Source organism: Zalophus californianus, chromosome 7 (assembly GCF_009762305.2).
Source record: "Zalophus californianus isolate mZalCal1 chromosome 7, mZalCal1.pri.v2, whole genome shotgun sequence".
NCBI lineage: Eukaryota > Metazoa > Chordata > Mammalia > Carnivora > Otariidae > Zalophus > Zalophus californianus.
In genome coordinates this window covers 132,772,365-132,800,017 of record NC_045601.1, presented here as the reverse complement: position 1 = coordinate 132,800,017, position 27,653 = coordinate 132,772,365, and the positions used below count along the sequence as shown (strand labels likewise).

The window sequence follows — 27,653 nt, the reverse complement described above, 5'->3', positions numbered from 1 at the left end:
GGGTCCTCAGGGAAGATATCCCAGAGGAAAGGGGACTGCAGTTGGACCTTGGCTGGGGGTTGTACATAATAGAGACTGAAAGGGAAGGAGCCAAGGTCTGAGGTGGGAAAGTGTTTGGTGAGGCTGAACCTGCTGGAACTTGAGGACTTAGCAGCAGGAAAGTTGAGAAACCCTTTGAAGAGATAAATCATGGCCAGTGCGTGGAAAGTCTCAAATGGCATGCACTGAGCAGTGACAGATTAAGTTTCTAAACCGGAGGCAGGGGTGTGTGTGCACTTGGTATCGATGTTTGGAAAAGATGAAGAGTACGATAGATGGGAAAGGGGTGTTGGACATTTTTAAAGACACACTATTGACACTGTGGACCTTGAGAAAATGGATTACATAGCCACAGTTGGCAAAAGCACCTCTATTTGGATTTTGCAGTGTGGTGTTTACCTATCCAGTTGCTGAGATTTTTTTCTGAGCAGTTTTCCATATGTATTTCTTTTCTACTCCCTCAAGCTAAAGGTGTGTGTGTGCTAGAGGGTGGGTAGCATGGACTCCCCACCATGTTTTGAAATGCTTTCATATCTCCACCTTCTCTCGGTGTACCTTCTAGAACAGCTACAGTGCTTTCCTCTTTTGAGGCTCTCGGAGGGCCAGCTCGGGGGACCATAGGTAGCTCTGACTTAGCTTCAGAGCCCTGCTGGTCCCCTCATCTCCTCTCTACTCCTGTACCCCCAAGTACATACATATTGGCTATTTAGTTAGCAAGGCAGTATGGAGACTATCCATCATGGAACGTTATACTTGAAGGGACCCTATAGAATATCAAGTCCAAACACTAGCTGTCCCTCTTCTCTCTAACATGCTTTATTGTAAGAGGGAATAGTCAGATAATTTGGGGATTGTACCACACTGTTGATTCCTTGGAGATTCATGTAAACATTGATGGTGCAAAGAAGTGCTACATTGGAGAAGCCTTGTTTTCATGGAGAGGGTGCTTGCAACCTCAGTCTGTGGTGTGTGCCTTTGTGACCGGGTGCTTAAAATTGCTTTAAGAAAACCATCAAAACACACAGAAGCCTGTGAGGGGAAGGTGGTCGTTGGCAGGTCTAATCTCTCCTAGGACTGTGAGGAATGAGATCAAGGCCGACGATGGGGGTAGAACACAGAACTGAAACGCTTTAACATTTTTAACAAAGCGCTTCCCAAACTTCTTGACCTTGGAGTCCTTTTCAGGTATATGGCCCAGCGGCGAACACCCAGCAGGACCGGTGTTCCTTGGAGGCACTTTGGGAAATGCTGCTTTAGCCCCGTCCCCTCCCTTTGGAGATGAGAAAATGGATAGTGGCAGAGTTGGGACTGGGATCTGGGAACAGAGGTCCACAGAAAGTCTCGACCCCTGTCACCCGACTCATGCCCATATATGCTGATGACTCAACCTCTGCTCACGGAGGCATGTGGAGAGGTGAATGCAGCCTCTTTGCCTCTTGCAAACCACCAGGAAGAGCAGCAGAATGAAGGGTGTATGGGGAGAAGAGCTCACTGGCAGGCAAGTGCATGGCTGAGAGCAGATTCTGCTGGGTGAATGATGCTTCTGCTGACTCTGGCTGGCGGGGGACCGTTTTGAAGACAGTTCCGTGAACTCTTTCACGGTTTCTAGTCGTGCTTTTAGGTTGCTGATATCATCTGTGGATGATTATTAGGATTAGAGCCCAGTGGGAGCAGGTACCTGGGTGGGTCCACCCCTGCCCGCCCGATCTTGAGATACCCACATGGAAGACTGGCACGTGCCCGAGATTAGAATGTCAGCCTCACGCTGGACCCACATCTCTGCTCGGGCAGCGGGATGCAGCTGTTGCTAAGCAACCAGTTTATCTCCTGGTCAGCCGATAGAGAAGCAGGCAAGCAACTCCTGCTTTGAAGAGTTCCAGCTGTGAGCAACCAGGTTGGGGGGGCCGGGAGTGTGGAAGAGCCGTGGGGGCTGGCACTTGAACTCTGCTGCTGCCCTCCCGCTCTGACCCTCCACTGTGTGCCGAGGGCCCCTTCTTCCCGGAGGCGTGAGTCTGCCTTCTGAGACTGGAGGGAATGAGGTGGATCCATGACACCATAATAGATTCAGCTTAAATAAAACAGAATCCCAACCTCATGGGCAAAGAAGTCTCCTTTCCAGAGGAGTTTAAAGGGGTTTATACCAAAATGCTCTATCTTTATTTGTATTCAAACCCCTTAAGAGGCCACTGAGTATTTAACTTTGCATCTGAGAGCTCAGAAAATTGTATTTATTCACTAGGGCCCAGCAGGTGCTTTATGCGTCTCTGATCCCCAGCTGGTGGGACCCATGAGCTGGCGTGTAATCACCCCATAATCACTCACACCTCGCTGGACCTCTGTGGATGTTTAAGTGCTTCTCAGGGCCTGGTTCAGTCTTTCATTACCAGTTGTGAACAAGTGCTAAAAAGATCAACAGCAAGCCAGGTACGTTGCTGAGGGAAAATCAAAGTATTGACCAGTACAAGGTGGTTCCTACCTTTAAAGAACTTATAATTATGGGTGAGAGGAGGGAGTTCACAGAATGTTCTAGAACAGAAGCTCCCAAACATTCTCCATTCACAATATCTTTAGTATCTCAGTAGTCTTTCATGGTGCTCCAAGGGCAATAGAAAGACCTAACAATTGAGTAAATCCAAATAATAAGTATTTGTGTTCTAACATGCAGGATACTTGAAAAAAAAAATAACACAAATGGAAAGAATGAGAACATTTGTATTTCATTCTTAAATAATCAGAACAAATTGTAATGGTGTATGTGTGCCTTTTGTGCACTGCACAACTTCTCAAACCTTGGAGTCAAAATACAACCACTCTCATTTTCTGTCCGACCTGGATTTTTGCCTGGTACTTCTGTTTTCATCACAGTGACTGCCAAAAACCAAGCTTCATAGATACTGGATGTTATTGGAAGGAATGTCATGCAATCCAATATTGAAACTGAATTTCCTTGAGCTAGTGGTTCCTATAATGTCCAGTAGGTGCTGAGTACTACTCTGTGTTCCTCAAACGTTTAAAATATACTGCCGTGCCCCTGACAGTTCCCTGTGGGACCACTGCATGCCTTGGGTGCCGAGGCGTTCAGACTGGGAACCATGGGTCTAAAGCACAGAAACTCGTCGTGGAAAATACAAGATCAGGCAGAGGCCAGGGCCCTCCCTCCCATTTCTTGCCCAGGAGGCCTTTAATAAGTGTTTGCAGTTGAACAAAAGGTTACGTGAAAATCTGTGATTACAGCTTGATTCCTTTGTAGTCGTGTTTTACTGCCTGTCCAATTGCTTTTAGAATTGCCACGTATTATTCAGAATGCTCCACAGATACACAGAGCCAGAATATGTGGATTCCAATCCCAGCTCTATCACTTATTGGCATATGAATTTGGATACCGACTCTTCATGGTTTGGGAAATGGGAATGGCAGTGACCTCCCAGAGTCACTGGGAGGAGTGTGACTCCACTTTGCCAGGTGCTTGGTACGTAGTAATGCTTTGACGAATCAATGTTAGTTCTATTATTCTTCTTACTCCTGGGGTGCATTTAGACTCCAGTGTGATTGAGCATGAGATGCTCTTCTCAGGATGAGGTGCCAGTGCTCGAAGGGTGGGTGAGGGCTCAGGTGGAGGACGGCACCCTAGCAAGAGGGAAGGAGACAAGCCACAGGGAGGCCCCTTGGCAAGAGGCTGGCTCTCTGCTCTCAGACGGCTTGAAAGGCTCAAGAACTGCTTCCCCAGGCACAGACAGCGGTCATACTGCTCCAACACCCCTCCCCAGTGTGGAACACGGCACACCAAGCCTGGTCTCTGTCCTCATTCTCTGTATCTGTGGGCAGGTACCATTAGGGCATCCACTGTGTCTAAGACATCCGGGCATCTCCTCCCATACTCAACCCTGCACAGAGTCTGATGAGAGAAAGAGTCCTGCACAAGTCTGATGAGTGACCAGGTGCTCCGGAGCCCCAGGCCAGACTTGCTCCAGCATTGTGCCCCTGCAGACCCCTCTCCCGGGAGTGAAGAGTCCCTTCCACGCAGGAGTATCCTCGGGATGTATCTGGATCCATTACAGCCTTGCTGGGACTCTTTCTCCTGGGGCTGGAGCTTTTAGAGCCTTTGTTACTTCTATGTCTGTATCCCAGCCTCCTCCAGGGCCTCACAGTATTATGGAGAAGAGAAAGGATGAAAACTTAGCCCACTGCTTCATCTGTAAAATGGGGCTGCTGCCAAGGGCTTTCTAGTTTCTCAGGCTTTCAACTAGCATCGCTGGGGCAAACACAGACCTAGGTGTGCCCAGTTTTCTGGGAGTTCCTGCCAACTAGGATTCTTTGTTTAAAAAGAGTCCACATCGTTTGCAAATTGTTGCAAAAAAAAAAAAAAAAAAAACAATCTCAAGACTCGCCCTAGCCAGCGCCCGGGGCAATATGATTAGTCTCCACTCCCAGGGAGCAGTTTCCAGCTTTCAGCCTCAGCAGACTGGGCTTGCTGAAATTATCATCAGCTATGCGCAGAGGGTTGTCTCCTGGTCCCAGGATGAAAAACTAAGCCCTGTCCCTTTAAAAGAACAGGCTGGAGGAGGGAAGAAATTGCTGGCTTCTGGGCTGCTCAGAAAAGCCGGGATCTCTGTGTAAGGTGAGGTGCTGTGTAAACTGCCCCCTCACCCCCACCCCACCACCAGCCTCCTCCCTCAGTCTTGGCCATCACTAAGGTTCTGAGCTCTGTAGGCAGGATCTTCCTCCTAGCCATGATGTTAGCACAGATCTGTCAAGGTATCAGCTACAACCAAGGGGGAGGTTTTGTTCTCAGGAAGGAGGGGTTCTCATTTGCAGCCTTCCATCACTAGCTGAGCTTCAATTATTTGCTAGGAGCAGCTAATAAGGTGCACAGCTAAATGTCTCGGCTTGCCTTTGCTTTGCATTTTCCCGGTCTTGACTCCCTGTCGCCACCCCATACAGCCAACAATGCCAACAGAAGCCCCTGCCTGGGGTGTATGGAGTGAATCAGCACCCCAACGGGTGCCTGTAGGTTCTGCATTTTGTTTTCACTCACGTGAGCATCTAGTACCAGCCCAGACAAAGCCCAGATTCCAGACAGACCGCTGCCATAGGTTTGGTTTTTAGACTTTCTATTTTGCTACCTCATGTCAGCAGTAACTTTCTTCTTGTAATAGGCTGTTCCTTCCAGCAGATTTCCCTATGTCCTCTTTGTGCCATGCCGTCCGCGGTCTTATAAAGCTGCCAGGGCCAGATAGCAGCCCCATTTCAAAGATGGCTTTCGTACCTTGAATTGGTGGCAGAGCCGAACTTAGGACCCATTTCGATTTCAAGTCTTGGTACCCGCCCAGCCCCCTGCTGCCATGCATTGGCATCCCTGCTGCCCAACATGTTAACTCTTGGAGCTTGAGGAGCAGTTTTTAGTTGGACCCCTTGTTGATTTCAGTAGACATTCACGAGCACTCTTTATGTGGACGGAGAGTTGCCCATATGTCATCTCATCCTCCAAGCAGCCTTTTGAAAGTGTTACTCTTCCAATTTTATAGACACGGGAACCCAGTTTCCTCGATGTCAAACGGCATGGGTCACATAGTTCCACATGCTGGAATCAGAACTTTAAAGCACATCACCGGACCCTCATTCCACTTCCCTTTCCAATAAATCGCACTGGATCTTAGGGCACTTTATTAACAGGCACTCAGGGGTTCCTCTGTGCTCAAATCAATCTTTTCAAAAAGGGATCCAGAAAGCTTGTCCAGGAGAAGCATTCTGATAGCCAACAACAGAAACTACCTGGCTGATTTTAGCAGAATAGAATTTCTTGAAAGGAGAGTAGTTCATCACAGAAATGTGAGTCAGGCTGGGGAAGTAGGCTTGGAAAACAAGAGGACCAAAGGAAGGCTTGGCAGCTGGAGTCCCCATCCAAGTCGCACCAGAGAACCCAGCCAAGATGGATGGACCCTGTTGCTTTCTCGATGGTACTGGAATCACTGGAATCATGGCCACCACAGCCCTTGGAAACTGGATATCTCCACCCCCCACCAACAGCATGGATCCTCCATCCATCTCCTTTCTTATGACCCGAAGCCAGGCAGGGTCCCTGGATGGCCAAACCCAGGCGCGTGCCCATGCCTTTTCTGCAAAGGCAACTGGAAAAGCATGCCCCTGGCTTGGCTTCCATGGGAGGGGAGAACTTCTACCTCCCACCAAGACTCACTCTATTTCCCAGATAGAGCAAGGAGATTCAGAGCATAGGCAGCCCCTGAAAGTGATAAGTCTGTACTACCCACTCCCCTCAAACACACCTAATTAGAGGTCACCTCTCTGTTTCTAAGCGTTACCGCCTTCCCACCGCTCCCCGCATCTTGTCACAGACCTGCTCGGAGGTGCAGAGCGGATGGAGGTGAAAGTGCTCAGGGCAGTGGTTTGTTCATGATTACCCTGACCGACGTGTCGTCCAGGAGCCCCAGATCTGCTTTGCCTCCTGGCTGAGCCAGGGGTTGATGGCTGTTGTGTGGCCACATCAGCAGGAGCTCTGACTTAGAACGGAAGACCGTCTCCCTCCTGGCTGATTGTCCCTGTCTGATTTTCCCCATCCGCCCTGGCAGCAGGCTGAGACCCCTGGTGTGTTGGTGAGGAAGAACGGAGCATGGGTCTGCTTTCCTCTCTGGGGCAAGTTTGGGCCTCACTGAGGTGTTTATCTGCCCCCCCCGCCCCCCGGATCTGCCCTCCTGGGCTCCACGGGGTGGTGTAGTGTGGCCCCCACTGTCGTCCTGCTGCTGGCCCCCGGCCTCTCGGAAGTGGAATATGAGGCAAGCGGCTTGCTGCCTGGCTCCTTCGGCCAAGCCGGCGGGTACCTGTGTGCAGAGGGCTGGGGCCCTTGCAGGGCTTCCTGTGTTCAGCTGTGGGAACCCTGTCCTGGCCACGACCTGTTTCCCCAGCTGTCCACCCTCCTGACCGTCTTCTTTCAGCTGCTCCCTGGGCAGCTCGCTGCCACAGACGTGGAGCAACTAGACGCTGGCCTCACCGGGCCAGCAACTGCTATGGTTCAGCCTGGAGCCTCCAGCCCTTTGCTCTCTAGCTCTTCTCCCTTCAGGCACCAGCCTCACCGCCCACTCCCCCCCATCCCCCCGCCTCCCATGCCTCCCCACATCCCTTCTGGACTCTGTGCTGGGGTCCAGTGGGGCCCACGGGGTTTGGGGCTGCTTTATTAGGGTGTCTGGTAGCTCTGAGGCTCAGGCATGTAATCTTGCTTCTCCCTTTCCACCTGCCGTGGTTCCTTAGGTGGAAAGTGGAAAAGCAAGGGCTTTGGAAACACAGAGCTGAATTTGCAGTGGGGACCTGCCACCTATCTGCAATCCTGGGCCATCCTATGCTCTCTCAGCCTCCATGACCCATTCTAGACCAATGGGGATAATGGTGCTGGCGTGAGGCTTCACCGAACTGACGGGCACCTAGTGGATCTATGACCATTTCAGCTCCTCTTCCCTGCCTTGTGCTCATTTCGGCCCCCAGAGACCCAGACCGCCACCCTGCCCAGCCCTGTTCCTATTAACGGCTGCCTACAGGGAGCCCTGAATTGGGGACACAATCTCCGTGGTAACAAGGAGACTAATAATAGGTTCTTCAAGCCTAGAGTACCTCACTGAGGCGTTCTTTTTGATGCAGTAAAAATTACTGAAAGAACACAGAAACAAAGGTTGATTTGAAAGGAATGTCAACACGTGTCTGAGGATTTTTACGTCGTCGGGAGACTACTTGAGAATCTTCCTGCTGGCAGGACTTTTTTTCTAGAGCTCACGTGCACACGGATGGAGTGCAGTGGTGTCATTTAAGATGAACTTTGCTCCCTGGTGTCCCTCCTGTGATTAGTTATACGGCCAAAGGGAAATGATCTGGGTGGGCCCTCATGTAATAACAGGAACCCTGTAAAGACAGAGAGTTCTCACTAGCTGGTGGCAAAAGAGGAAGTCAGAGAGATTCCAGCATGGGAAGGCGTGACTTGCATCTACCGTCCCTGGCCTGAATGTAGCACCGCACCTGAGGAATGCAGGCCCTTCTAGAAGCTGAACCAGCAGAGAACCTCAGGCCCTTAGCTCCAAAGCCCTGAACTCGGCCGGCAACCTTGTGAACTTGGAAGCACATTCTTCCCCAGAGTGGCTTTGGGAAACCCTAAGCAGAGACCCAGTGGAGCCTGCCTGACTTCTGATCCAGAGCACGGAAGGATCATGAGTGGGTGTTGGGTTCAGCTGTTCCGTTCCTGGTAGTTTGTTATGGCAGCAAATAGAAAACGAACACAGCCGCTCACCAGGGACTGGGGGGGTGGGGGACTGGGGTCTATTAGAAATACCAGCACTGCCCAACTATGGAAGCCACTCTTCTGCTCCAGCTGACTGTTGTTACGCAGGAGGCTCTGGGGGGAAGAAACCCAATGTTTCTGGACCTTTCTGTTGTTTAAGAGAGGCCAAAAACTTAGGCTGTGTGAAATATCCTGATTTAAACACACACACACACACACACACACACACATCACTGGGTGAGGGTAGCTGTGATGCCTTCACTAGAGGGTTTGTCTTGAATGGAGAGTTTCCTTCTCTTTGGTTTGTTTGAGAAGTTGCCTAAAGTCTATTGTCTTTTTTTTTTTAATTTTATTTTTTTATTTGACAGAGTGAACACAAGCAGGGGGAGCTGCAGAGGGAGAGGGAGAAGCAGACTTCCCACCGAACAGGGAGTCCAATGTGGGGCTCAATCCCAGCACCCTGGGATCGTGACCTGAGCTGAAGGCAGATGCTTAACTGACTGAGCTGCCCGGGCGCCCCCTAAAGTCTCTTGTCTTGCATACTGTATGCACAGTGAGGTTAGTCTATGTTCCTCTGGAAAGCATTGACTCACAAATTGATAATTTGGTACTGAGGTTTTGAAGAGGACAGTGGAGGGGCTTTGGGAGATAATGTGGGGCTTCCCACCCTCTTGGATATGTGACGAAAATTCACACTCTACTTCGATACCCTTCTAGGCCCCCATCCTGCTAGATGCGTGGGTAGGGAATGGAATTATAGTACAATCCAGTCAACTCACCCAACCCAGTCATTTACAGTTTAAGCAGCTCAGTCTCTCTCTTTTTTTTTAAAGAGATTTTATTTATTTTGAAAGAGTGAGAGAGAGAGAGCACAATCAGAGAGGAGGAGAGGGGGACCAAGGGAGAGGGAGAAGCAGACTCCCCACTGAGCGAGGGGTCCGATGCGGGACTCGATCCCAGGACTCCAGGATCATGACCTGAGCCGAAAGCAGTCGCTTAACCAACTGAGCCACCCAGGCGCCCAGCTCAGTCTCTTTTGAAGACTCTGGTGACCCAGTTGGCCAGCATTCTGCCCTGTGTCGTCCTGCCTGCAGAAGGTGGCCACTTCTGTGGGGTAAGCGTGGCCTACGTGCACCACCTGCATCCAGGTGGTATCCTCTGAATTCTGGCTTGGTCAGGGGTGGAATAGCGGTGCAGGCTCGAGAGGGGCCGTCCCAGGCCACTGCCTAGAATAGTGACCACTAAGATGCAGTGGGTGTCATTTGGCTACTTGGGACCAGCATGGGCAGGACTCCATGGGTGAGCCCACAGCCTGGCTGTTCTCCTCTCTCCCCAAGTCCCTGACCACTGCAGCCACTACACCCAACCCCAGGCCTCCATTCTCCCGTGGGCCCTCTCTGCCTCGTGCCCCTCACTGGGGTCTGTATGTGCCACCACAGGCAGGGAAGGGCTGCCTCAGGCCAACCTGCCAGGAAGCATGCCACTAGCCTAGAAGGTCTCTGGCTTCTGCCCACCTACCTGCTGTCTCCCCTGGGCTAGGAGTAGCCAGCTTTTCTCTCCTGGGGAATGCCCAGGCTGGACGGGGCTGGCTGTGACTTCCCAACATCATGTTCACTCTCAACACATACAGGCCAAGAGTGATGCAGATGTGTGGGATTTCCCAGTAGGGAAGCCAAAAATGAAATGTGTTTCAGGAGCATTGTCCCTGCTCTGGATATCCTTGCTCAGTGATGGGCTCAGCGATTAGATAATGTATCACACACAAAACAGTCTGAGAAAATCCAGCTCCTGGTTGGAATTCCTCTGCAAAAGGAGGCTTCAGACAACAGTCCTGAGTGGTGCTGGTGGGGGATGGGAACCCATAAAAAGCACTGGTGCAACAGAGGCTGGCCTCTCAGGGCTGGTTGGATATAGAAAAGCACTTGAACGTTTAATTCAATTCAGGACTGCAGATAGCCAGTCCCATCTGTATTGGCTGTGCTGATTTCCTTTCTCTGGTCCGTTCACCTCTTTCGGAGCCCAGTGACAGCATCAGGGGCCTTGACAGGGGCAACCGAAGGTGGGTCACCCTTGACCCATTTTCATGTCAAGTTTGAAATTAGAATGGAAACTTAATCATGGTGCCCTGGGGCTTTTGGCTGTCATCCAGCGGGGCAGTGGGCACCCCCACCCCCAGCACCCCGGTGTTGGATGCTCAAGGTCAGCTGCACGGTTCTCCCCGGAGCCCTCCTTGGGCCCTCCCCGGAGTACTTATTGCCCGGCGGCATTGGGAGCACGCATCAGGGAGGTGGATGTCAACTCTGGGTGTTGTATACAGTTCAGAGACAAGAACAGCCGAGCCAGCCCTAGGACAAGGATGTTCAGAAGGCAGTAGGAGTGTAAGAGTGAAGACCAGGTTTACTCTGAAGCCTGGCAATCTGGGTTCAAATCCCAGCTCTACCAGTCACTGACTTATGCAAGAGGGGTAACAACTTGCCCAAGTTGTTACCCTCTTTGGCCTCAGTTTCCACATCTGTGAGATGGGGACGATATTAGTACCCACCTCATGGGGCTGTGTACACTACAAAAATGGAAGCATATGTAAAATGCTCAGCCTCTTCTGGCACAAGCCTCTTCAGTAGATGCTTGTGGTTGCTATTTGGGGCGCCTGGTGGCTCAGTTGGTTAAGCGACCCTTGATTTCAGCTCAGGCCATGATCTCAGGGTCATAAGATCGAACCCCGTGTCAGGATCCGTGCTCAGTGCAGAGTTTGCTTCTCTTGCTCTCCCTCAGACCCTCCCCCCTACTTGCACACACACTCTCTCTTTCTCAAATAAATAAATAAAAAAGTTTACCTGAATGAATAGTCAGAAGCTTCGGGTCCCATTTAGAAAATGGTTGAAGACAAGAGTGTTTAACCTAGGATCTGAGAAACCATTAAAATTGGAAATGGTACATATATATCCTGATGTTTAATTTTCTGAGAGATTCATTAGAGTCTTAAAAGATTTTATGATTCAAAGGAGATCAAGCGGAACTGGAGTGCTGAGCGATAGCAACAAGGAAGGCGGAGTAAAGACCAATCTCTGGTTTTAAGGGAACTAAGTATCGGAACACATTGGGCTACTTCTAACCGTTCCCTCCCCTCTCCCTGTGGGTTTCACTCACCCCCTGCAGCACTGCATGTAGTCCAGCTCGGTCTCAGCTCCAGCTCCTCCTTCCTTTATTCCCTAGGGGTTGGCATGGTCTCCCTCTCCACCCTCCCGCCCGCCCCCCCGTACACACGTGCTTTTTTTAAGCTGAGAATGTTTCTTTCAGCACCAGCAGGGATGACTTGTCTAAACCCCACTCTGTGCCCTCTGGCCCTTCTTCCACATAAATTGGGAGGAGAGGCCCTTTGGAGAAATCCCTCATCTTCAATCCCCGTGAGAGTTTCTGACAAACAACTTCCCAACTCAAACTACTAATCTGATCTGTTCGCAATAATAATGACATATTTTAAATCTCTCTTTTTTTTTTTTTTTGAGAAAGAGAGAGAGCATGAGTGGGGGGAGGGGCAGAGGGAGAGAATCTCCAGCAAACTCCCTGCTGAGTGCAGAGCTGGACGCGGGGCTTGATCTCACAACTCTGAGATCATGACCCGAGATCTATAAGATACTGTAATCCCTCATTTCTGTAATCCCTCTTCTCTAGTAGACTGAGAGCTCCTATTCATCTATCTTACTCATTTTTCAGTCCCAGTCCCTAGCACAGAAACGCTGACAGAATGGAGTATAAGTGAAGATGAGTTCCCTGCCTGAATGGCAGAGAAATCTCCTCTACCTTCTGTGAATGGCAGGGAGAACTAGGGGGCTGTATCTGATGGGACTTCTTGTGGGGATTCTGCCAATCTGCCAGGACGGCTGCAAGCCAGCCTGTAGGACAGGCAGCCATTTGGGCTTTTGGAAGATAAGGAGCTGTCAACACAAGTGGAGTAATTGGGAAGAACTGGTGGGAAAGTAGCCTTGGCCTCATAGATTTCCACCATCGATTAGATAAGGGAATAGTGTGTAATTGGCAATGTGCTGGCAGCGAGACGTGCTTTGAAGTTTCAGGCTGATTATGCTGGGGGATGGCTCTGGTCTCTGGGTGGCCGGGTCGCAGCCGTACCCCAGGTGTCCAGGGGATAACCTACTTGATCAAGGGCAGGAAAGGGTGGCTGCTCTTTGGGTCAGCAGACAGCACATCTCTCTCCCTCGAGGTGTCAGTGGGAAGTCCCTTGCCCCTGCTCCTTCGGGGGCTTATATGGAGGGAGTATCAGCCGCTTGCAAAAGCTCTGGTCTCTGGAAAGAGATATGGGCAGGTACCCAGCCCTGGCTAGGAGACCTTGAGCTTGGAGGATGGGGGGCGCAGCTGCCTGAAGGTGGCTTAGGGTCTGCTGCTGGGAAACTCCTTCCCTGCAGCACTAACCCCCCGTGAGGACCGTGTGGATACTGTGGCTCATTATGGAGAACACAGTCAGCAGGCTGCGGAGGGAGCCAGTTTCCCATTTCCCCATGAGAGATCGCAGGAGGGCAATAAAGCTCCTTCTGGAATTATTTCATTTAAAAGCTTCTGACAAAGAGCAGGCATGCGGTCTTGCACATTGCACTTTCACCCTCCAGAGTTTTCCCGTTGATCTCATTTTCTCCCCTGCTTCAGCTCCATGATAGAGGTGAGGTCTTAGTCCCACCATTTTGTGGACAAGGGAGCGCTCACTTTATTTGCTGACAAGGGGTTCTCACTTAAAAAATAAAGTTGGTCCCAACCCAAAGGTGCTGTAGGGGTAGACAACGTTTCCCGTCTTCCCTTCTAAGTTTTTTGGTTGGCTAAAAATTAAGTGGACATAAGACAGAGTAATGGGAGAAAAGCAAGTTTCTTACGTACGGGAGCCCCTTTGGAAACATGAGACTCCCTGGCAGGCAGGTCACTGAGGCTTAGAGATCATAACCAAGCTCAAGGAGAAGAGGATCAGGGGTCTGGGGCTTCAAAGGGAGGACGAAGACATTTCACAGAAAGATGAAAGGGGACAAATGTTTGATAAACAAATGTTCCCCAGGCCATGCAGATAACTCTTTCTGATATCAAAAGTTATCTCTGGCAATAGCTCTCTCTTCCTGGTACAGCCCCTCTAGCTAAATTCTTTTAGGCACTTAAGGGGGAGGTAAAAAGATCTTCTTGAGTCTGCTCAGCCCTGATTCCTGATTGTCTTCAGTCTCGAAATAATCCACATGTCAAAGCGGTACATTCTGGGGTGATGTATTTGGCTCCTCTCGATCCCCAAAAGACCCAGCTTAGGCTCTTGGTCTTCATGCAAAAGGATAGGTGGTCTATAACAGAGGCGAGCTGTGAAGCCTTCCCCACATGCCAGGCCGGTCCTGATGTGTTCTCTGCCACCCAACCAGAGTCCCTGCAGTGCTCTGCCTTGACAAATGTGGCAGGATTCCAGGGCATCCATTTCTGGGTGCAGGGGAAGATCCCTCAGTGGAGAGAGCTAAGCAGGGGGTGATGGTATAATGGCTCAGATCACTTCCCAGGAGAGGGGAGGAAGCAGCAGGGTGACCGCATCCACCATAGCCCCCAAATGCCCAGAAAGCTCTTACTCTTCCTCTGCATCACTGTGAGCACCAGTGGGCCTAACTGAAACTCTCCGGAGCTTGGGAGACATTTGGGGCTTGGCAAAACACAAAACACTCTTTCTTTCTCAGTCACGTAGCGCTTTTTTCTGCTTTCCATTTTGCACGGCCTGTTTACTAGGAGTGAAATTGAATCCATATGTTTCAAGTCGTCGATTATCTTGATCCTCTGCGGCATGATTTTCTTTAAGATGGTTTGGGGTGCCAAAGTGGTGGATCTTTTGCCTTAGAAGGAGGACACCACATCTTGCCACAAGAGAGTATAAACTTCTAAGGGAGCACGTTTGGCCTTTTGGTAAAGCCCTCCCAGGAGTAAGAAAACACACACTCTCCTCTTAGGGTCTGCAGAGCAAGAGACCAGGGTCATATTCTTCCCCTCCTGGTTTCCCATTAGGAATCGGCCATGGCTGTTTGGGGGCAGGCAGGGAAAGGGGCCTTCAGTCTCTCCCCCGGTTTCTCTCCCTGAGAAACAGAGACTTTCAGCTTCTGTCACCCTGATGGTATCTGTTTACCTTCCTATCAAAGTCGTATCCTTAGGGAGGAGTACAGGATTTGGTCTCCACTTGTTATTTCCTTTTCAGCACAAAAGAGAGAAGGGCTTTTCTCTAAAGAGCCTATTCTAGCACTTTCTCAGGGGTAGCAAGCATTGTGTTAAGACACCTGAAAATGACAAAGACACCAAAGAGCCATGGTATTTTCTGGAGAGCCCGACCAAAGCCCAGGCTGACAGAAGCGATTTGGAAGGCAGGTATTTATCTGCTTTCTTTGGAAGAAATCCCAGCATATATTCCGTGGCACCTGATGCACCCAGGATTGTTGGGTATGTCAACCCAATACCCAGAAAATGTAAGTTCCCTTTACATTGCATGTGATTTTAGGAGTGAGGGGATGTTCTGTGCCACACTCATGTACTTACACACAACCTGCGTGCACCCCTACACACACACACACACACACACACACACACACACACACACACGAGTGTCTGATGACTGGAAGTCTACAATTTGAATTGTATTCCTTTAAGTACAAACATCAACTATAAGATGAACAAGGTCTGAGGATCTTATGTAAACATGGTGTTTATAGCTGATAACATTGTATTGTATAATTGAACTTTGCTAAGAGGGTAGAACCTAAATGTTCTCTCGCACACAGAAAAAGATAATCATGAGAGGTTAATTAAACAGATGGTGGAAATACTTCCACAATGCATATGTATATCAAATAACCATGGTGTACACTTTAAATATCTTACCATTTTAGGGGCGCCTGCGTGGCTCAATTGGTTAAGCGCCCAACTCTTGGTTTTGGCTCAGGTCATGATCTCAGGGTTGTGAGATGGAGCCCCGTGTCGGGCTCTGCACTCATCGGGGAGGCTGCTTGAGATTCTCTCTCTCCCTCTGCCCCTCCACCCCTAAAATAAATAAATAAAATCTTTTTTAAAAATAAAAAAATAAAGATCTCACAATTTTATATGTTAATTATACCTCAGTAAAGCTGAAATAAAACAAAAATCAGAAAAACCAAGTAAACAAACAAAAAATAGAATTATATTTCTTTAGCCTAAGCCCTTTGTTCTTGGTAAACTGCTAAGGACCTTGGAGCTTCAGGTTCTAGGCATTTTGGCGAGGAGAAGCTGGGAAAGAGGACGTGAGGGTTTTGGGGGGGCTCCACAGTGGTGGTGCTTTGTGGAAGCCCCACCAAGGGGTGGGGTTGAGGTAAGAGTGTCCAGAGCAGAGAGAAAAGGGATTTGCTTTACAAATCAGTGAACGGCCTGCTAGCTCTGCATTTTGGGTTTTTTTTTTAAACTGGAAGCTATCTTGTTTTTAACAATATGTCATAAAGCCTTCAAGAAGTTATTGTACAGGGGCACCTGGCTCACTTGGTAGAGCATGCGACTCTTGATCTGGGGGTTGTGAATTCGAGCCCCATGTTGGGCATAGAGCCTACTAAAAAAACAAAAATACATAATACATACTTTAAAAAGAAGATGTTACTGTACAATTTATGATGGAGATGCCTGCTCCTTGGAACCTGAGGGAATTGTACCCGATCTTGGGGTGTGGGTATCGTTTTGTGTGTATGTTTGAATTGCATCTTCTGAACAGAGTCCATAGCTTTCATCAGAATCATAAAGAGGTCCTGAGGAATGGGAGCCCGAGACCTAGCAATGTAGCCTGAGCCTCTGAAGCCGTTGAGGGTCAGTGGCGCTCTCACCAGCCCACTGGGGTACGGGCGCTGGGACAGGTCCGCTGGCTCTCGCACCTGCCTGCCCACCCCAGACTTTGGAGGGCCCTCTGCCATCATGTGAGCACCATCCTTCAAAGGTCTTTGTGTCCCCTTTGGGTTTAAAACAAAAGCTCAGGAGCGCCTCGGGTGGCTCGGTCAGTTGAGTGTCTGACTTCGGCGGGGCTTGTGATCTTGGGGTCCTGGGATCCAGCCCCGCGTCGGGCTCCCTGCTCGGTGCAGAGTCTGCTTGTCCCTCTCCCTCTGCCCCTTCCCCCTGTGCGTGCTCTCTCTTTCAAATAAATAAATACAGTCTTTAGAAGAAAAAAGGAAAGTGAACATTTTTTCTGACCATAAAAGGAGAAACTTAGAAAATACAGAAAAACATAGTGAAGAAAATACAAATCAATCATAATCCTACTAAAGAATTAACCACTGTAAACATTTTGAGGTGTTCCCTTCCAGATTTTCTCTTCTTCTTCTGTATTTTTAAGACAGAGTTGAGATCGTAGTATGTCTATGAACAGAGCCCCTTTTCACTTAACATGACATCATAATCATTTCGCCTGCCATTAAAAAGTCTTCATTAGCATCACGTTCCTCGGCTTCACAATTATTCCATTATATGGCTTCCATACCCGTTCTTCTATCATTGGGCATTTGCATTGTTCCTAGCTTTTTGCTTTAATAAATAATTCAGTGAAAAGCCTCTTTGGGCAACAAGCCGTGCTTACATCTTAGATTATTTCTTTCTGGTAGATTCCTAGAAGTCTCCTTTGTGCTTTGTAGGTATCGCGAGTTAAGATGTTGCCGAGACCCATCTGGGAAGTGTGGATATTGCTAAGGAGCGCAGGCCGTGAGATGGGGCCAAGCAACAACATCCACTGGGTGCTGTGGGCACAGCGGAGGCTTAAGAAATGAGAGCCAGTCTTGGTCTTTGAGGACTTCATCGTGTAGTGCAGAGCCACAACACACATAAATAGCCTAACGGAAGAGATACTTGATCTCAGAACGTTGGGGGAGCCATGCATGAGTTTCAGAATGGGAGAGGGGTTTTTATATGTATTCGTATTGCACTTTCTGGAGAAGGAGCTTTCAACAGAGTCTTTTCATCTATACAGCTGTAAGGAATTCCCTATTTAGTGATGGTTTTGGGTGTGTGGATGGGAAGTCAATTAATTTTCCCTATTTTTTCTTTTGCTATTTTATAGTTTTTTTATGATAGAAAAATAAGGCTTGTGGGTGCCTCAGTCAGGCAAGCCTTGGATTTCGGCTCAGGTCCTGATCGCAGGGTCCCGGGATGGAGCCCCACCTCAGGCTCTGCGCTCACTGGGGAATGTGCTTGTCCCTCTGCCCTTCCCCCCAACTTGTGCTCTCCCTCTCTCTCGCTCAAATAAATAAAATCTTTAAAAAAATAGGGAGTGTAATAGAAAAATAAGAAACTTCTCATGTGCCATTAAGATGACAGAAAGAGTATACTAATATGACAGGCAGGGTCCTGGTTTGGGGGGGACCTTGAGGTAGGGCATAGGAGAGGCTACAGCCCCTACCCAGCAGGTGTGAGGCAGATTTTGGCAGCATTAGTCACCTGTCCCTGCAGTGACCTACCAATCCGTTTACATATAAATCTGCTCCTGCCAGCACGAGCGGGTGTTACATGAGCATAATGCCTACAGGATCATGTTATCAGAACATTATGTTTTGCAAGTGCATGGCACATTTGATAATAGAAACCAATGTTTCCTCATCCCTCTCCCAGAGCCTTAGTCCTCAACTGGTTGCTAAGAGTTAAAGGAGCTTCTTACTGATCATTCATGGTCATCAGAAAAGCCAGTCAGCTCTGCCAACATGGAAAGGGCAAGGAGATGTGGTCATTGTGTGGCTTCCAGGCCTTTCATTCAGGGTCAGAATTAAATGTGTGTGTGGAAATTGACAGCCGTCGATTGTATTTATTTTCCAAAATCTGTTCTGACCACGTCTGTTGTTTGGCTAGTTCTTCCACTGGGAAGATGAGAGGCACAGGCCAGATGGTGGCCTTGTCCAGGCATTTCCATGGGACAGACACCCACAGTTGCAAGGACCCCCACAGAACCCTGTCTCAGCTCAGCTTGTTGTGAGATTTCATGGGTGCTGTCAAGTTCAATGCCCACAGTCAGGACAACTGGGAGGGGAGTGCGTGTCTCGTTGCTCCCCTTCCCTGGGGTATGCGCCCCCATCTGTGGCTGGAGTGGACAGGTCCCCAGTTGGAGGGTCAATGTGCAGAGCATGACTAGACAAGAGAGACCAGCCATAGGCAGACACGTGCCCTGACTCAGAAGCTCCCCAGGTCTTTCCGCCTAGCAACCTTTAACCTGGTGTACTAACAAAATCCGTGTAATTCTATTATTATTAACTGTTATTATTGTTATCATTATCGTTATTATTAAGTTCCAGTTGGCTGTCTCTACAGGTTCAGCTGAGTTGTTTTTCTTCCCTCACTCTTGGCTTCTACAGAATAAATCCCTCTCTCATTCCCTGTCACTCTTCTTTCCATTGATCCTTTGTTTTCTCCAGACCCAGAATCACTTAGTCTCCCAAAGGGCTTGAATCTACCTGTAATATATGCGCCCAGTACAGTCATCACATAAGCCTAATTGTCAGTTGGCCTCAGCTGCATTGGCCAAAAGCACCAAACCCCACCATGAGCCAGATGGAGGTCTGGGAGGAGCCAGCCACTGCCCACCCCTCAGATACAGGGAATACCCACTCTTCCCGTCAAGAGCGGGAAAACAGTAAGCAAACATATCTCTGACCACTGCCAGCCCTAATCCATAATGCCAAATAAACAAGCAGGATAACACTCCAAATATGATCCTTTGTTTGTGGTTGTAGGGGAGAGAGCTAAAAGCTTAGACCTCCGGAGGATATCGTTAAGAAATTTCTTCCTCGTATTTAATCAGACTTGCCTTGGCTATGACTTAAGCTTGCATATTCTGGTTCTATCCAGACAGAGACACTCTTCTCTTCCCTACATATGATATTTCTAATAATACATCTTTAATTCACTATGTTTTACATATAAAACATCTCATATGGAAGATAATTTTAATAAAACATTTTATATGTAAAAAGATGATATTGTATACTTCAATAGGACTTATATTTAAATGTTACATTTATCAGTATTTTACAAGTAAAATATACTTGTGTAAAAAGTGTTATAGACTTAGAGACATGAAACATGAAATGAAGCGTTTTATATTATATACTGGCAAATATTTAAAAACCTGTCCAAAATATAGGCTATTTAAATATATTAAAAGGAGTCAGTATTTAAATCCGTGGTTTTAAATACTGACTCCTTTTAATAAGTCATTTGACTTAAATATTAAAATAATTACATGTGGGTTATATTACAAATATAATAGGGATTAGGTAACTTTTGCGTAAGTAACCGGGGCCACCAAACACCTTCGGTTGTCAAGAGGACTCTCAGATCGGGTCTGGTCCGCCCGGAGAATTAGCGTGTGCGGGCCACAGCGCCCCCTACCGCTGCGCACACCCGCGCCCTCACGGCTGTCTTTCCTCCCGCCCGCAGGCATCGGCAAGAACGTCATCTGCGACCGCACGGCCACCCCGCTGGACGCCTTCCGCATGATGTCGGCCGCCCACTACTACCCCAAGCTCATGAGCATCATGGGCAACGTGCTGCGCTTCCTGCCGGCCTTCGTGCGCATGAAGCAGCTCATCGAGGAGGGCTACGTGGGCGAGCTGCTGGTGTGCGAGGTGCAGGTGCACAGCGGCAGCCTGCTGGGCAAGAAGTACAACTGGAGCTGCGACGACCTGATGGGCGGCGGCGGCCTGCACTCGGTGGGCACCTACATCATCGACCTGCTCACCTTCCTCACTGGCCAGAAGGCCGTCAAGGTCCACGGGCTGCTGAAGACCTTCGTGAAGCAGACCGACCACATCAAGGGCATCCGCCAGATCACCAGCGACGACTTCTGCACCTTCCAGATGGTGCTGGAGGGCGGGGTGTGCTGCACCGTCACCCTCAACTTCAACGTGCCCGGCGACTTCAAGCAGGACGTGACCGTGGTGGGCTCGGCCGGGCGCCTGCTAGCGGTGGGCACAGACCTGTACGGGCAGCGCAACGGCGCCCCACAGCAGGAGCTGCTGCTGCAGGACGCCACGCCCATCAGCAACTCCCTGCTGCCCGAGAAGGCCTTCAGCGACATCCCGTCGCCCTACCTGCGCGGCACCATCAAGATGATGCAGGCCGTGCGCCAGGCCTTCCAGGACCAGGACGACCGGCGCACGTGGGACGGGCGGCCGCTCACCATGGCCGCCACCTTCGATGACTGCCTGTACGCCCTGTGCGTGGTGGACACCATCAAGAGGTCCAGCCAGACGGGCGAGTGGCAGAACATTGCCATCATGACCGAGGAGCCCGAGCTGAGCCCCGCCTACCTGATCAGCGAGGCCATGCGACGCAGCAGGATGTCCCTGTACTGTTAGCGCAGGACTGGGGACCTGGGGGGGATGCAGGTGCTCCACGTGGAGCCCAGAGAGCGAGGGAAGGGGGGGCGGGCAGAGGCGGCCTGGAGGAGTGCAGGGCGGGAAGGTGGAGAGGGGGCAGTGTGAGTAAGTGGCATCTGAGGAGGTGAATCCCAGCCCGGGTGAGGGGCACTGAGGAAGACTGTCGGCAGGCCAAGCTAGTAACAGCCTGGGAGTATGGGGGGGGGGGGCAGAGGGGCACCTGCCATTCCTGATGTCATGCCTGCCGGCCATTTGCATGAAGGAGAAAGGCTTAGCTTCTATTGCCCCTTATCATGAGAAGCAGAGAGGGCGTGCTTTCCTCCTCACCTCATCCACCCCCTTCACCTTGGCCTCCTTGGCAAGTCACAGTCTCCTGCCATCGGTCGGCAAGCTCAGTGGGTGTTGGCTCCCCAACCCCTGCCCCGCCCCGCACCGGCTGCACCTGCTTCTAGCAGGAGAAGGCACATCCCCATCTGTCCGCAGAAGCCTATTAGTCTGGGGAGAAGTAGGGGTGCAGTGGGCTCATGAGAACATTCAAATTCCAGGAAGCCACTTAAAATGTCTGGAGGAAAGAGCACTTGGTAGCAAAGTGCACAGCGATCTTGATGGATTGGTGTTCCTCACAGGAAGCAGGAAGGAGTGTCTTCCCAATTGGTTCATTGCCTCTCGCCCGGCCTGAGATGGGGTAAGGGAGGGCCAGGAACAGCAAGTGAGCCAGAAGGAGAGCACCAGAGCACACGGGGCCTGGAGACAGATGAGGCAGAGAATCCACTAGCCCTTTGGGTTTGCCAGCAATTAAAAAATTGCAAGGAGCCACCTTATACTACTACTTCGGGTGGGGTAGAACTGAGTGTAGGGGATCTTGCTACTGAAGTGTCGTTTTACGTGGCTCTCCGGCAGGGTCAAAGGCACAGCAGAAGTGGGTCTGACCACAGGCTCACTTGCTGGGGCCCCCCAGTGTTGCAGTGGGGATCTCCCAGCAGGTGGGAAGGTGAGCCAGCCCTGGATGGGCTTTGGGCTCCAACCCCCATGTCTCCTACAGAGCTGGTAAAGGACTTTTAGGAGATTCCCCCAGCTTCGTGGATGTAAAAGGGAAGCCTTCAGTTCCACGCAGATAATAATCTTCTTCCCTTAAAAGAAAAAAAAGGTCAAGGCTCTTTTCCTTAGCTTTGACCTTTGCTTTTAAGATGCTGACACCTGCCAGTTTTTGAATAGGTATTAAACAAAAGGACAACCAGGAACATAATGTTCAGTGTTTCTAATATGGGGTTTTAGAGCTCTCAGGGGTGTGTCTTCATGTAGGGTTGAGAAGGTTAATGTTGGAGAAAACCGTATTCTTCCTTTCCTTTGTCTCTTGTTTCTCTTGTCTTGTCACTCTCTGCTTCTAGAGCTTTTACTGGAGATGGTAACTGCAGTCTTGGAGCAGGTAGTTCCAAAGGGAACAACTGAAGATACACACACACACACACACACACACACACACACACACACACGCACAAATTAAGGGTTGGTCAGTGTTCACCACCATCAAATGTCACTGAAACAGTTCTTAAAAATTCAGACCTTTCTCGAAAGAAACACCAAGTTAAACAGCTTGAAAACAGGGGATTAACCTTTTCCTAATCCTTCATTCCGCATCGACGTTTGTCAGGCTTGGATGCAGAGACCATTGCTTGTAAATCTACATGGCTCTTCTTTACAGGTCACAGAAATCCAAAAGTTGTCTCTGGCACACAGCTGAGGTGTCGACATCTCTTCAGGTGACTGGTGGTAGAATCGGAAGGGAATTTAAGGGGCCGTGAGACTGCCCCCCTCACCGCCCCCCCCGCCCCTTGCCAGGATCCCAGGCTCTGAGGAGGCAGAATCTGAAAATGAACAGAATAGTCCGTTGTATCATCCATCCTCCTTCCAGGATCGATACACACTCCGTCACCCCTGGCTGCCCGTGGGTGCAGGGTGGGCATGCCCAAACCCCACGGGAATGTTGGTCATTTTCTAGCACAGAGGAAGAAGGATTGCCTTCCCGGAAAGAGTCACCCTACTTCCTGGGGGCCCCATTGCAACCTGGCTAGGTTAGTCAGCTGACACTCTCCGGGGTACGTGATGTTCCCTGACATCACGACTTCGTAACGAGCATGCCGGCTTTTGTGGCTGTCAATTCAAAACTAGACATTTAGTAGAAGGAACGAGTCCCAGTAATAGTTTGGGCAGAGGGCTGTGCAGTGGACCGTTTGGGTTCAGGTTCTCCTAAATTGCCCTCTGGGTAAATAACTTTTGTAGACACTGAGTGGAAAGAATTTTTTTCCGTATCTAGCCCAAAAGCCTGTGATTAAGGATGAAGGGAGAGGGAACTAGATGATTCTATGGGTCTCATTTTCCTAAGTCGTTTATAATCTAAGTAGGGCTGTTCCAGGGGTTTCAATTTTATGTTTCTGTACTTAAGCAAAAGACTTGGGAAATTGTTTTGTTTTGTTTTGTTTTTTTCTTTCAAAGGCTTCTGAGTTCTGTGATAAATATTCAGTGTCTAAAACAAAAAATTCTCATTTGGGGCTAGGGTATATAGAAAGAAAAGATATATTCTTGAAGCATGAAAAATATTTTAGTAAGCACTCAAATTTTATTTACTGAAGTGCATGTAGTAGGTAGATGCAGGAAGGAGAGGAACTAAGTAGTTCATTTGTAAATACAAAACTTATAGGAAATGAGTTTAAGATACTTCTTTAGTGCTCCTTTTTGCCCCTGGACTACCACTTGCAAAGCCTTGATTGAGAGCCATAATGGGGAGCTGAGATGTCAGGCTTTCGACAAAGCCTCCCTGGGGCAAAGCCCAGCACCTCCTAGTGTGCTCAGGGGACTGGATACCATTGGGCGACTGTGACCCAGGATGAGGCCCCCGCAGCAATCCAGCCTCTTTCCGTTCTGGTTACGGTGTTTCAAAGACCCTGTGTAGAGGAGGCACCATTTTAGGGTCTTCACATTTAGTCTCTATTGCTTGATTTGTGTGGATGCCTCTGGTCCTGGAAATTTGGGCTCATGCTCCTGGCTGCTCATGCTACTGGTTGAGAGAGGTTGGAGGTCAGTGGTTCTTACCTGGTATTCGCACATGTTTGGAATGCTCTGGGCTTACTTGGAAAGTTTGGATTCTCATGAGTTTGCTTGAGTCCATGACCACTGTCCGCTCTTGCATGATTTCTCCTCTCAATGGGAGACACAGTGCAGGGTACCACACATGCTCCCTGCCTCCCCGGTGGCGATTATCTGTGGGTCGGGTGTATCTGGACTCTCTAGGGACAGTCTTGGCTGACTTCAAGACAAACTTCTCCCGGACCCCTTCTCCATCGACAGAGAGCCACCAAGTACCCTCTGTGTGCCAACATTTCTCGATCATCCACTGTGTGCAGGGTATTTTAGGTAAATTATGTCATTGAATCCCCCCAATGACCCTGTGGTATTAGGTATTGTTCTTCCCATGACACACATTAGAAAATCAAGGCTCTTACGGGAAGAGTAGCTTGCCCAAAGTCACACAACTATTAGGCAGAAGTGGAGTCCCCTGAAGTCAAAACTTTTCTTCTCCAAACCACGTGGCCTCCTGAGAAGAAAGACTTGTACCCCTGCCGTTCTTGCCAGGAAGGAGGGCACTCCTTGTTGAGCACTGAGGGGGCCTCTCTCGCCATCCCACGGAGCCTCCCGTGAATCATGCTGAATGTGACCTGCATGGGCCTCTCCCCAACTGCTGTCCACACCCTCCTGTTGAGCAGGATCCCACATTTGATGGTGTGGCAGAAGGTTCCTTATAGAACTGCAAATAGAAGCAGTTGATTTTTCTTCCCCTTCCAAAATGGAAATGGCACTCCGCTTCTTTTAAAATCGACTTCCTAAGCTGATTCTGATCGGAGGTGATGCAGGAAACCGCAGAGTTGGGACTTTTCAAGACACCATTGGCCCACTATTACAGGTGGCCTTGGATTTCGCTCTGGGTGGTCTAACAATAGGAAAATGTCTTCTCAGGGAGTGGGGCTTTTAGAGGTCATTTGTTTGTGACTCCGATTTACCTGTGCATTTTATTCATACCTCTACACTCTCAACTCTCCTTACCTCCTCTTCTTGCCCAACTGTTGAATTTGAGCTGGGTCATAAAGTAGGTGTCGGGTGGCATCGTTTTTTTTTCCGGTGGATATGGGGCTTAGATTTCAGCATGCTAGGGGGCATCCTGGGGAGAAAGCAGCTCTGGTGGCATCTGAAGGGACTCCAGAGCCCAGTGTCTTCACATCCTTTATTTTATATCCCAGAGAGGTTAAGTGATGGCAGAGGTCACACTGCTTCTTAGGGGTAGAACCAGGACTAGAAGCCCCACGTTTCAAGTCCCACCTTGCCACACACAGCACCTTCAGAGCCCTCAGCTGGGGACAGGGAGGCAGAGGGGTGCAGTGGCCTGTCTGAGGTCCCGTGGCTAGTTCGCGGAGGAGTCAGGATTAGGACTCAGACCTGCAACTGACTATTCCCTGAGCTACTGTGGGTGAATCCATGTTTTAGCAACTCAATTATGTCTCCAATATACTCGGAAACTAGCTGGTTGTTTTTTGGTTTTTTTTTTTTTTTTTAAGATTTCTTATTTATTTATTTGACACAGAGAGAGAGACAGCAAGAGAGAGAACACAAGCAGGGGGAGTGGGAGAGGGAGAAGCAGGCTTCCCGCGGAGCAGGGAGCCCGATGCGGGGCTCGATCCCAGGGCCCTGGGATCGTGACCTGAGCCGAAGGCAGACACCTAACGACTGAACCACCCGGGTGCCCCAGAAACTAGCTGTTTTAAATTTCCCAATGTGATTTTCATGTGAACAGTTTTCTGTAGTTTGTATTGTATTTGGCAAGGATGGGGGACACACGTTTCGATGTCCATCTTTGGGATTTCCTAAGGCCAGCTCTGCTAAGGTCCCCCCGGCCCCCCCGCCCATGCCCACTCCTCTCCGAGACACAGATCCAGGCCTTGGCTGCCTTATGATGCCTGCTCCACCTGCTGCCTCCTTTCTTGGGCCATCAAAGCCCCGAAGTTACCAGGGCAGAGACCATGACAATGGGGAGCTCATTAAAAAGAAACTATCAGAGCCCCGAATTTCAGGTTTCTTTTGCGGACAGGGAGGAGGGCGATGGCGGGAGAACTGGTTGTGTCTGCAGCGTGGAGTGAGTCCTGACCAGCGGCTGGCACGCCCCACCTGCCCTGCCCCATCCTAGGCAGAGAAGCGGGCTGATGGCAGTCCTCTGAGCCCCAGGGGACAACCCTGACTGAGTCAGGCTCCCAGCACCTCCCACAAGAGGAGTGAAGGTTTCCCGGGCTGCTATGAGGGTTGATGGGCTCGGTGGCCTCTCAGAGTCTGGAGGCGAGGCTGCTCTTGTATCTGAGTGACCACATCCATTAGCCGTGGAAGGCGGTGGCCGACTGGCCTTTCTCTTCCCCATGTCACAGGCCCTATTGGCCAGAACCCTTGAGAGGGCCGCCGAAGCGTCTAGCTCTCAGTCAGGCTACGGAAGTGTTGCACTACTGAATGCTCTCAAATCTGTTGTACTCTTTTTTTTGTTTAAGCCAGCGGTGAGCAGAGTGATAACAAGACCGTGTCGTATGCAGTAGCTCTATGCTTAGTGCCGCATCAAAAGCTCGCCTGGGCCAGTGTGGGCAGGGCCTGCAGAAGAACCCTAGCATCATGCTGCTTCTCTCATTCGCTGTCCCGAACTCTGCTGTCCCCTGCAGCCGTCACAAGGGCTGAGTGGCTGAATGAGCCCCATGACTTCTCCTTACATGAGTTACCTGTGATTCCAGTCCAATCCCAAGTTAAGCAACAAAACAAAAGCAAGTGACCTGACCAGCTACTTTCCTCCCCTCCTTCTCCTTCAGGCATCCAGACATATCTAAACATACTTAGTATTGTGCCCTGTGCCTTGCCCAGGGGAGGGAGAAGTTTCTAGTGATTATGGCTTTCTGTTTGCTGCCTGGTGCTTTTATAGTACTAGTACTACTTCTACTTCTTCTTCTTCTTCTTCCTCTTCTTCTTCCTCTTCCTCTTCCTCTTCCTCTTCCTCTTCCTCTTCCTCTTCCTCTTCTTCTTCTTCTTCTTCTTCTTCTTCTTCTTCTTCTTCTTCTTCTTCTTCTTCTTCCTCCTCCTCCTCCTCCTCCTCCTCCTCCTTTTCTTTTTTTTTTAACCAAAATTACATTTGTTTGGTTGTCATTGTCAAGTATATTTATTGTGTTTTACAAACATGAGTGTATATATATATGTATGTATATGTATAAAACCAAACTTATATATAAAAAGTCAAGGCATGTATACTAGATATTTTAAAGAGTTATTTATCAAGGGAAAAAGATGTGTGTTATAAAGTAAACAGAGTCTATATTTTATATATAATGTAGATAGCAAAAAAAATAGCTTATAAATTATAGAAGGTTTTGGTTTTCTTTTTTATTATTAAAGCAAAAAAAGAAAAAGAAAACAAGGACAATGAATGCAACTGTTTTTAGTGTTTTTAAGGCCAAACCTACTGTGGGAGGTGACCTTCCCTGCTGGGCCCCTTGGCCATGCAGTCTGAGCTCCCGACCCGCTGTTACCTCTGCAATGCTCAGGGGACCGTGTTTAGCATTGCTCAGCCAGCTGGCCTGCGCCCCTTACATGTGGCCTTTTGCTGCCCTCTCCAATTTGCCTTGGTGGGATAAAGAAGTGAAAGTAGCAAATAAAGATTGAAGAGAAGATACAATTCCAGCTCTTTGCCTGTTTATTGGACCCAAGTTCTGTAGCTCATGAGTTCGGTACCTGGCCAATCTGTGGGATCCGAAGCAAGAATGTGGATGGGAATGATGACATCAGGGGTGGGGGGGGGGGCGGGGGGAGGCCGTTCACGTGTCAGCATCCATGAAGCTGAACAGTGGGAATCAACGATCCTGAAGATTCACCAAATGTTAGAT

General features: G+C 49.5%; 1 protein-coding gene across 2 annotated transcripts in view; it reads left to right on the top strand.

Annotated features, from left to right (window-relative positions):
- The window catches only part of GFOD1 (glucose-fructose oxidoreductase domain containing 1), a 106,271-nt gene extending 78,826 nt beyond the window's left edge, over positions 1-27,445 (top strand). The window contains exons 1-2 of one of the 2 annotated variants that reach the window (XM_027601614.2): positions 14,618-14,796; positions 19,757-27,445. In XM_027601614.2, the coding sequence (XP_027457415.1) occupies positions 19,813-20,676 (864 nt within the window). In that variant the 5' untranslated portion in view covers positions 14,618-14,796; positions 19,757-19,812 and the 3' untranslated portion in view covers positions 20,677-27,445. Of the gene's footprint in view, positions 1-14,617; positions 14,797-19,756 lie in introns of those variants that run through there. The other variant, XM_027601613.2, reaches the window with a different exon arrangement.
- Positions 27,446-27,653: the final 208 nt, after the last annotated feature.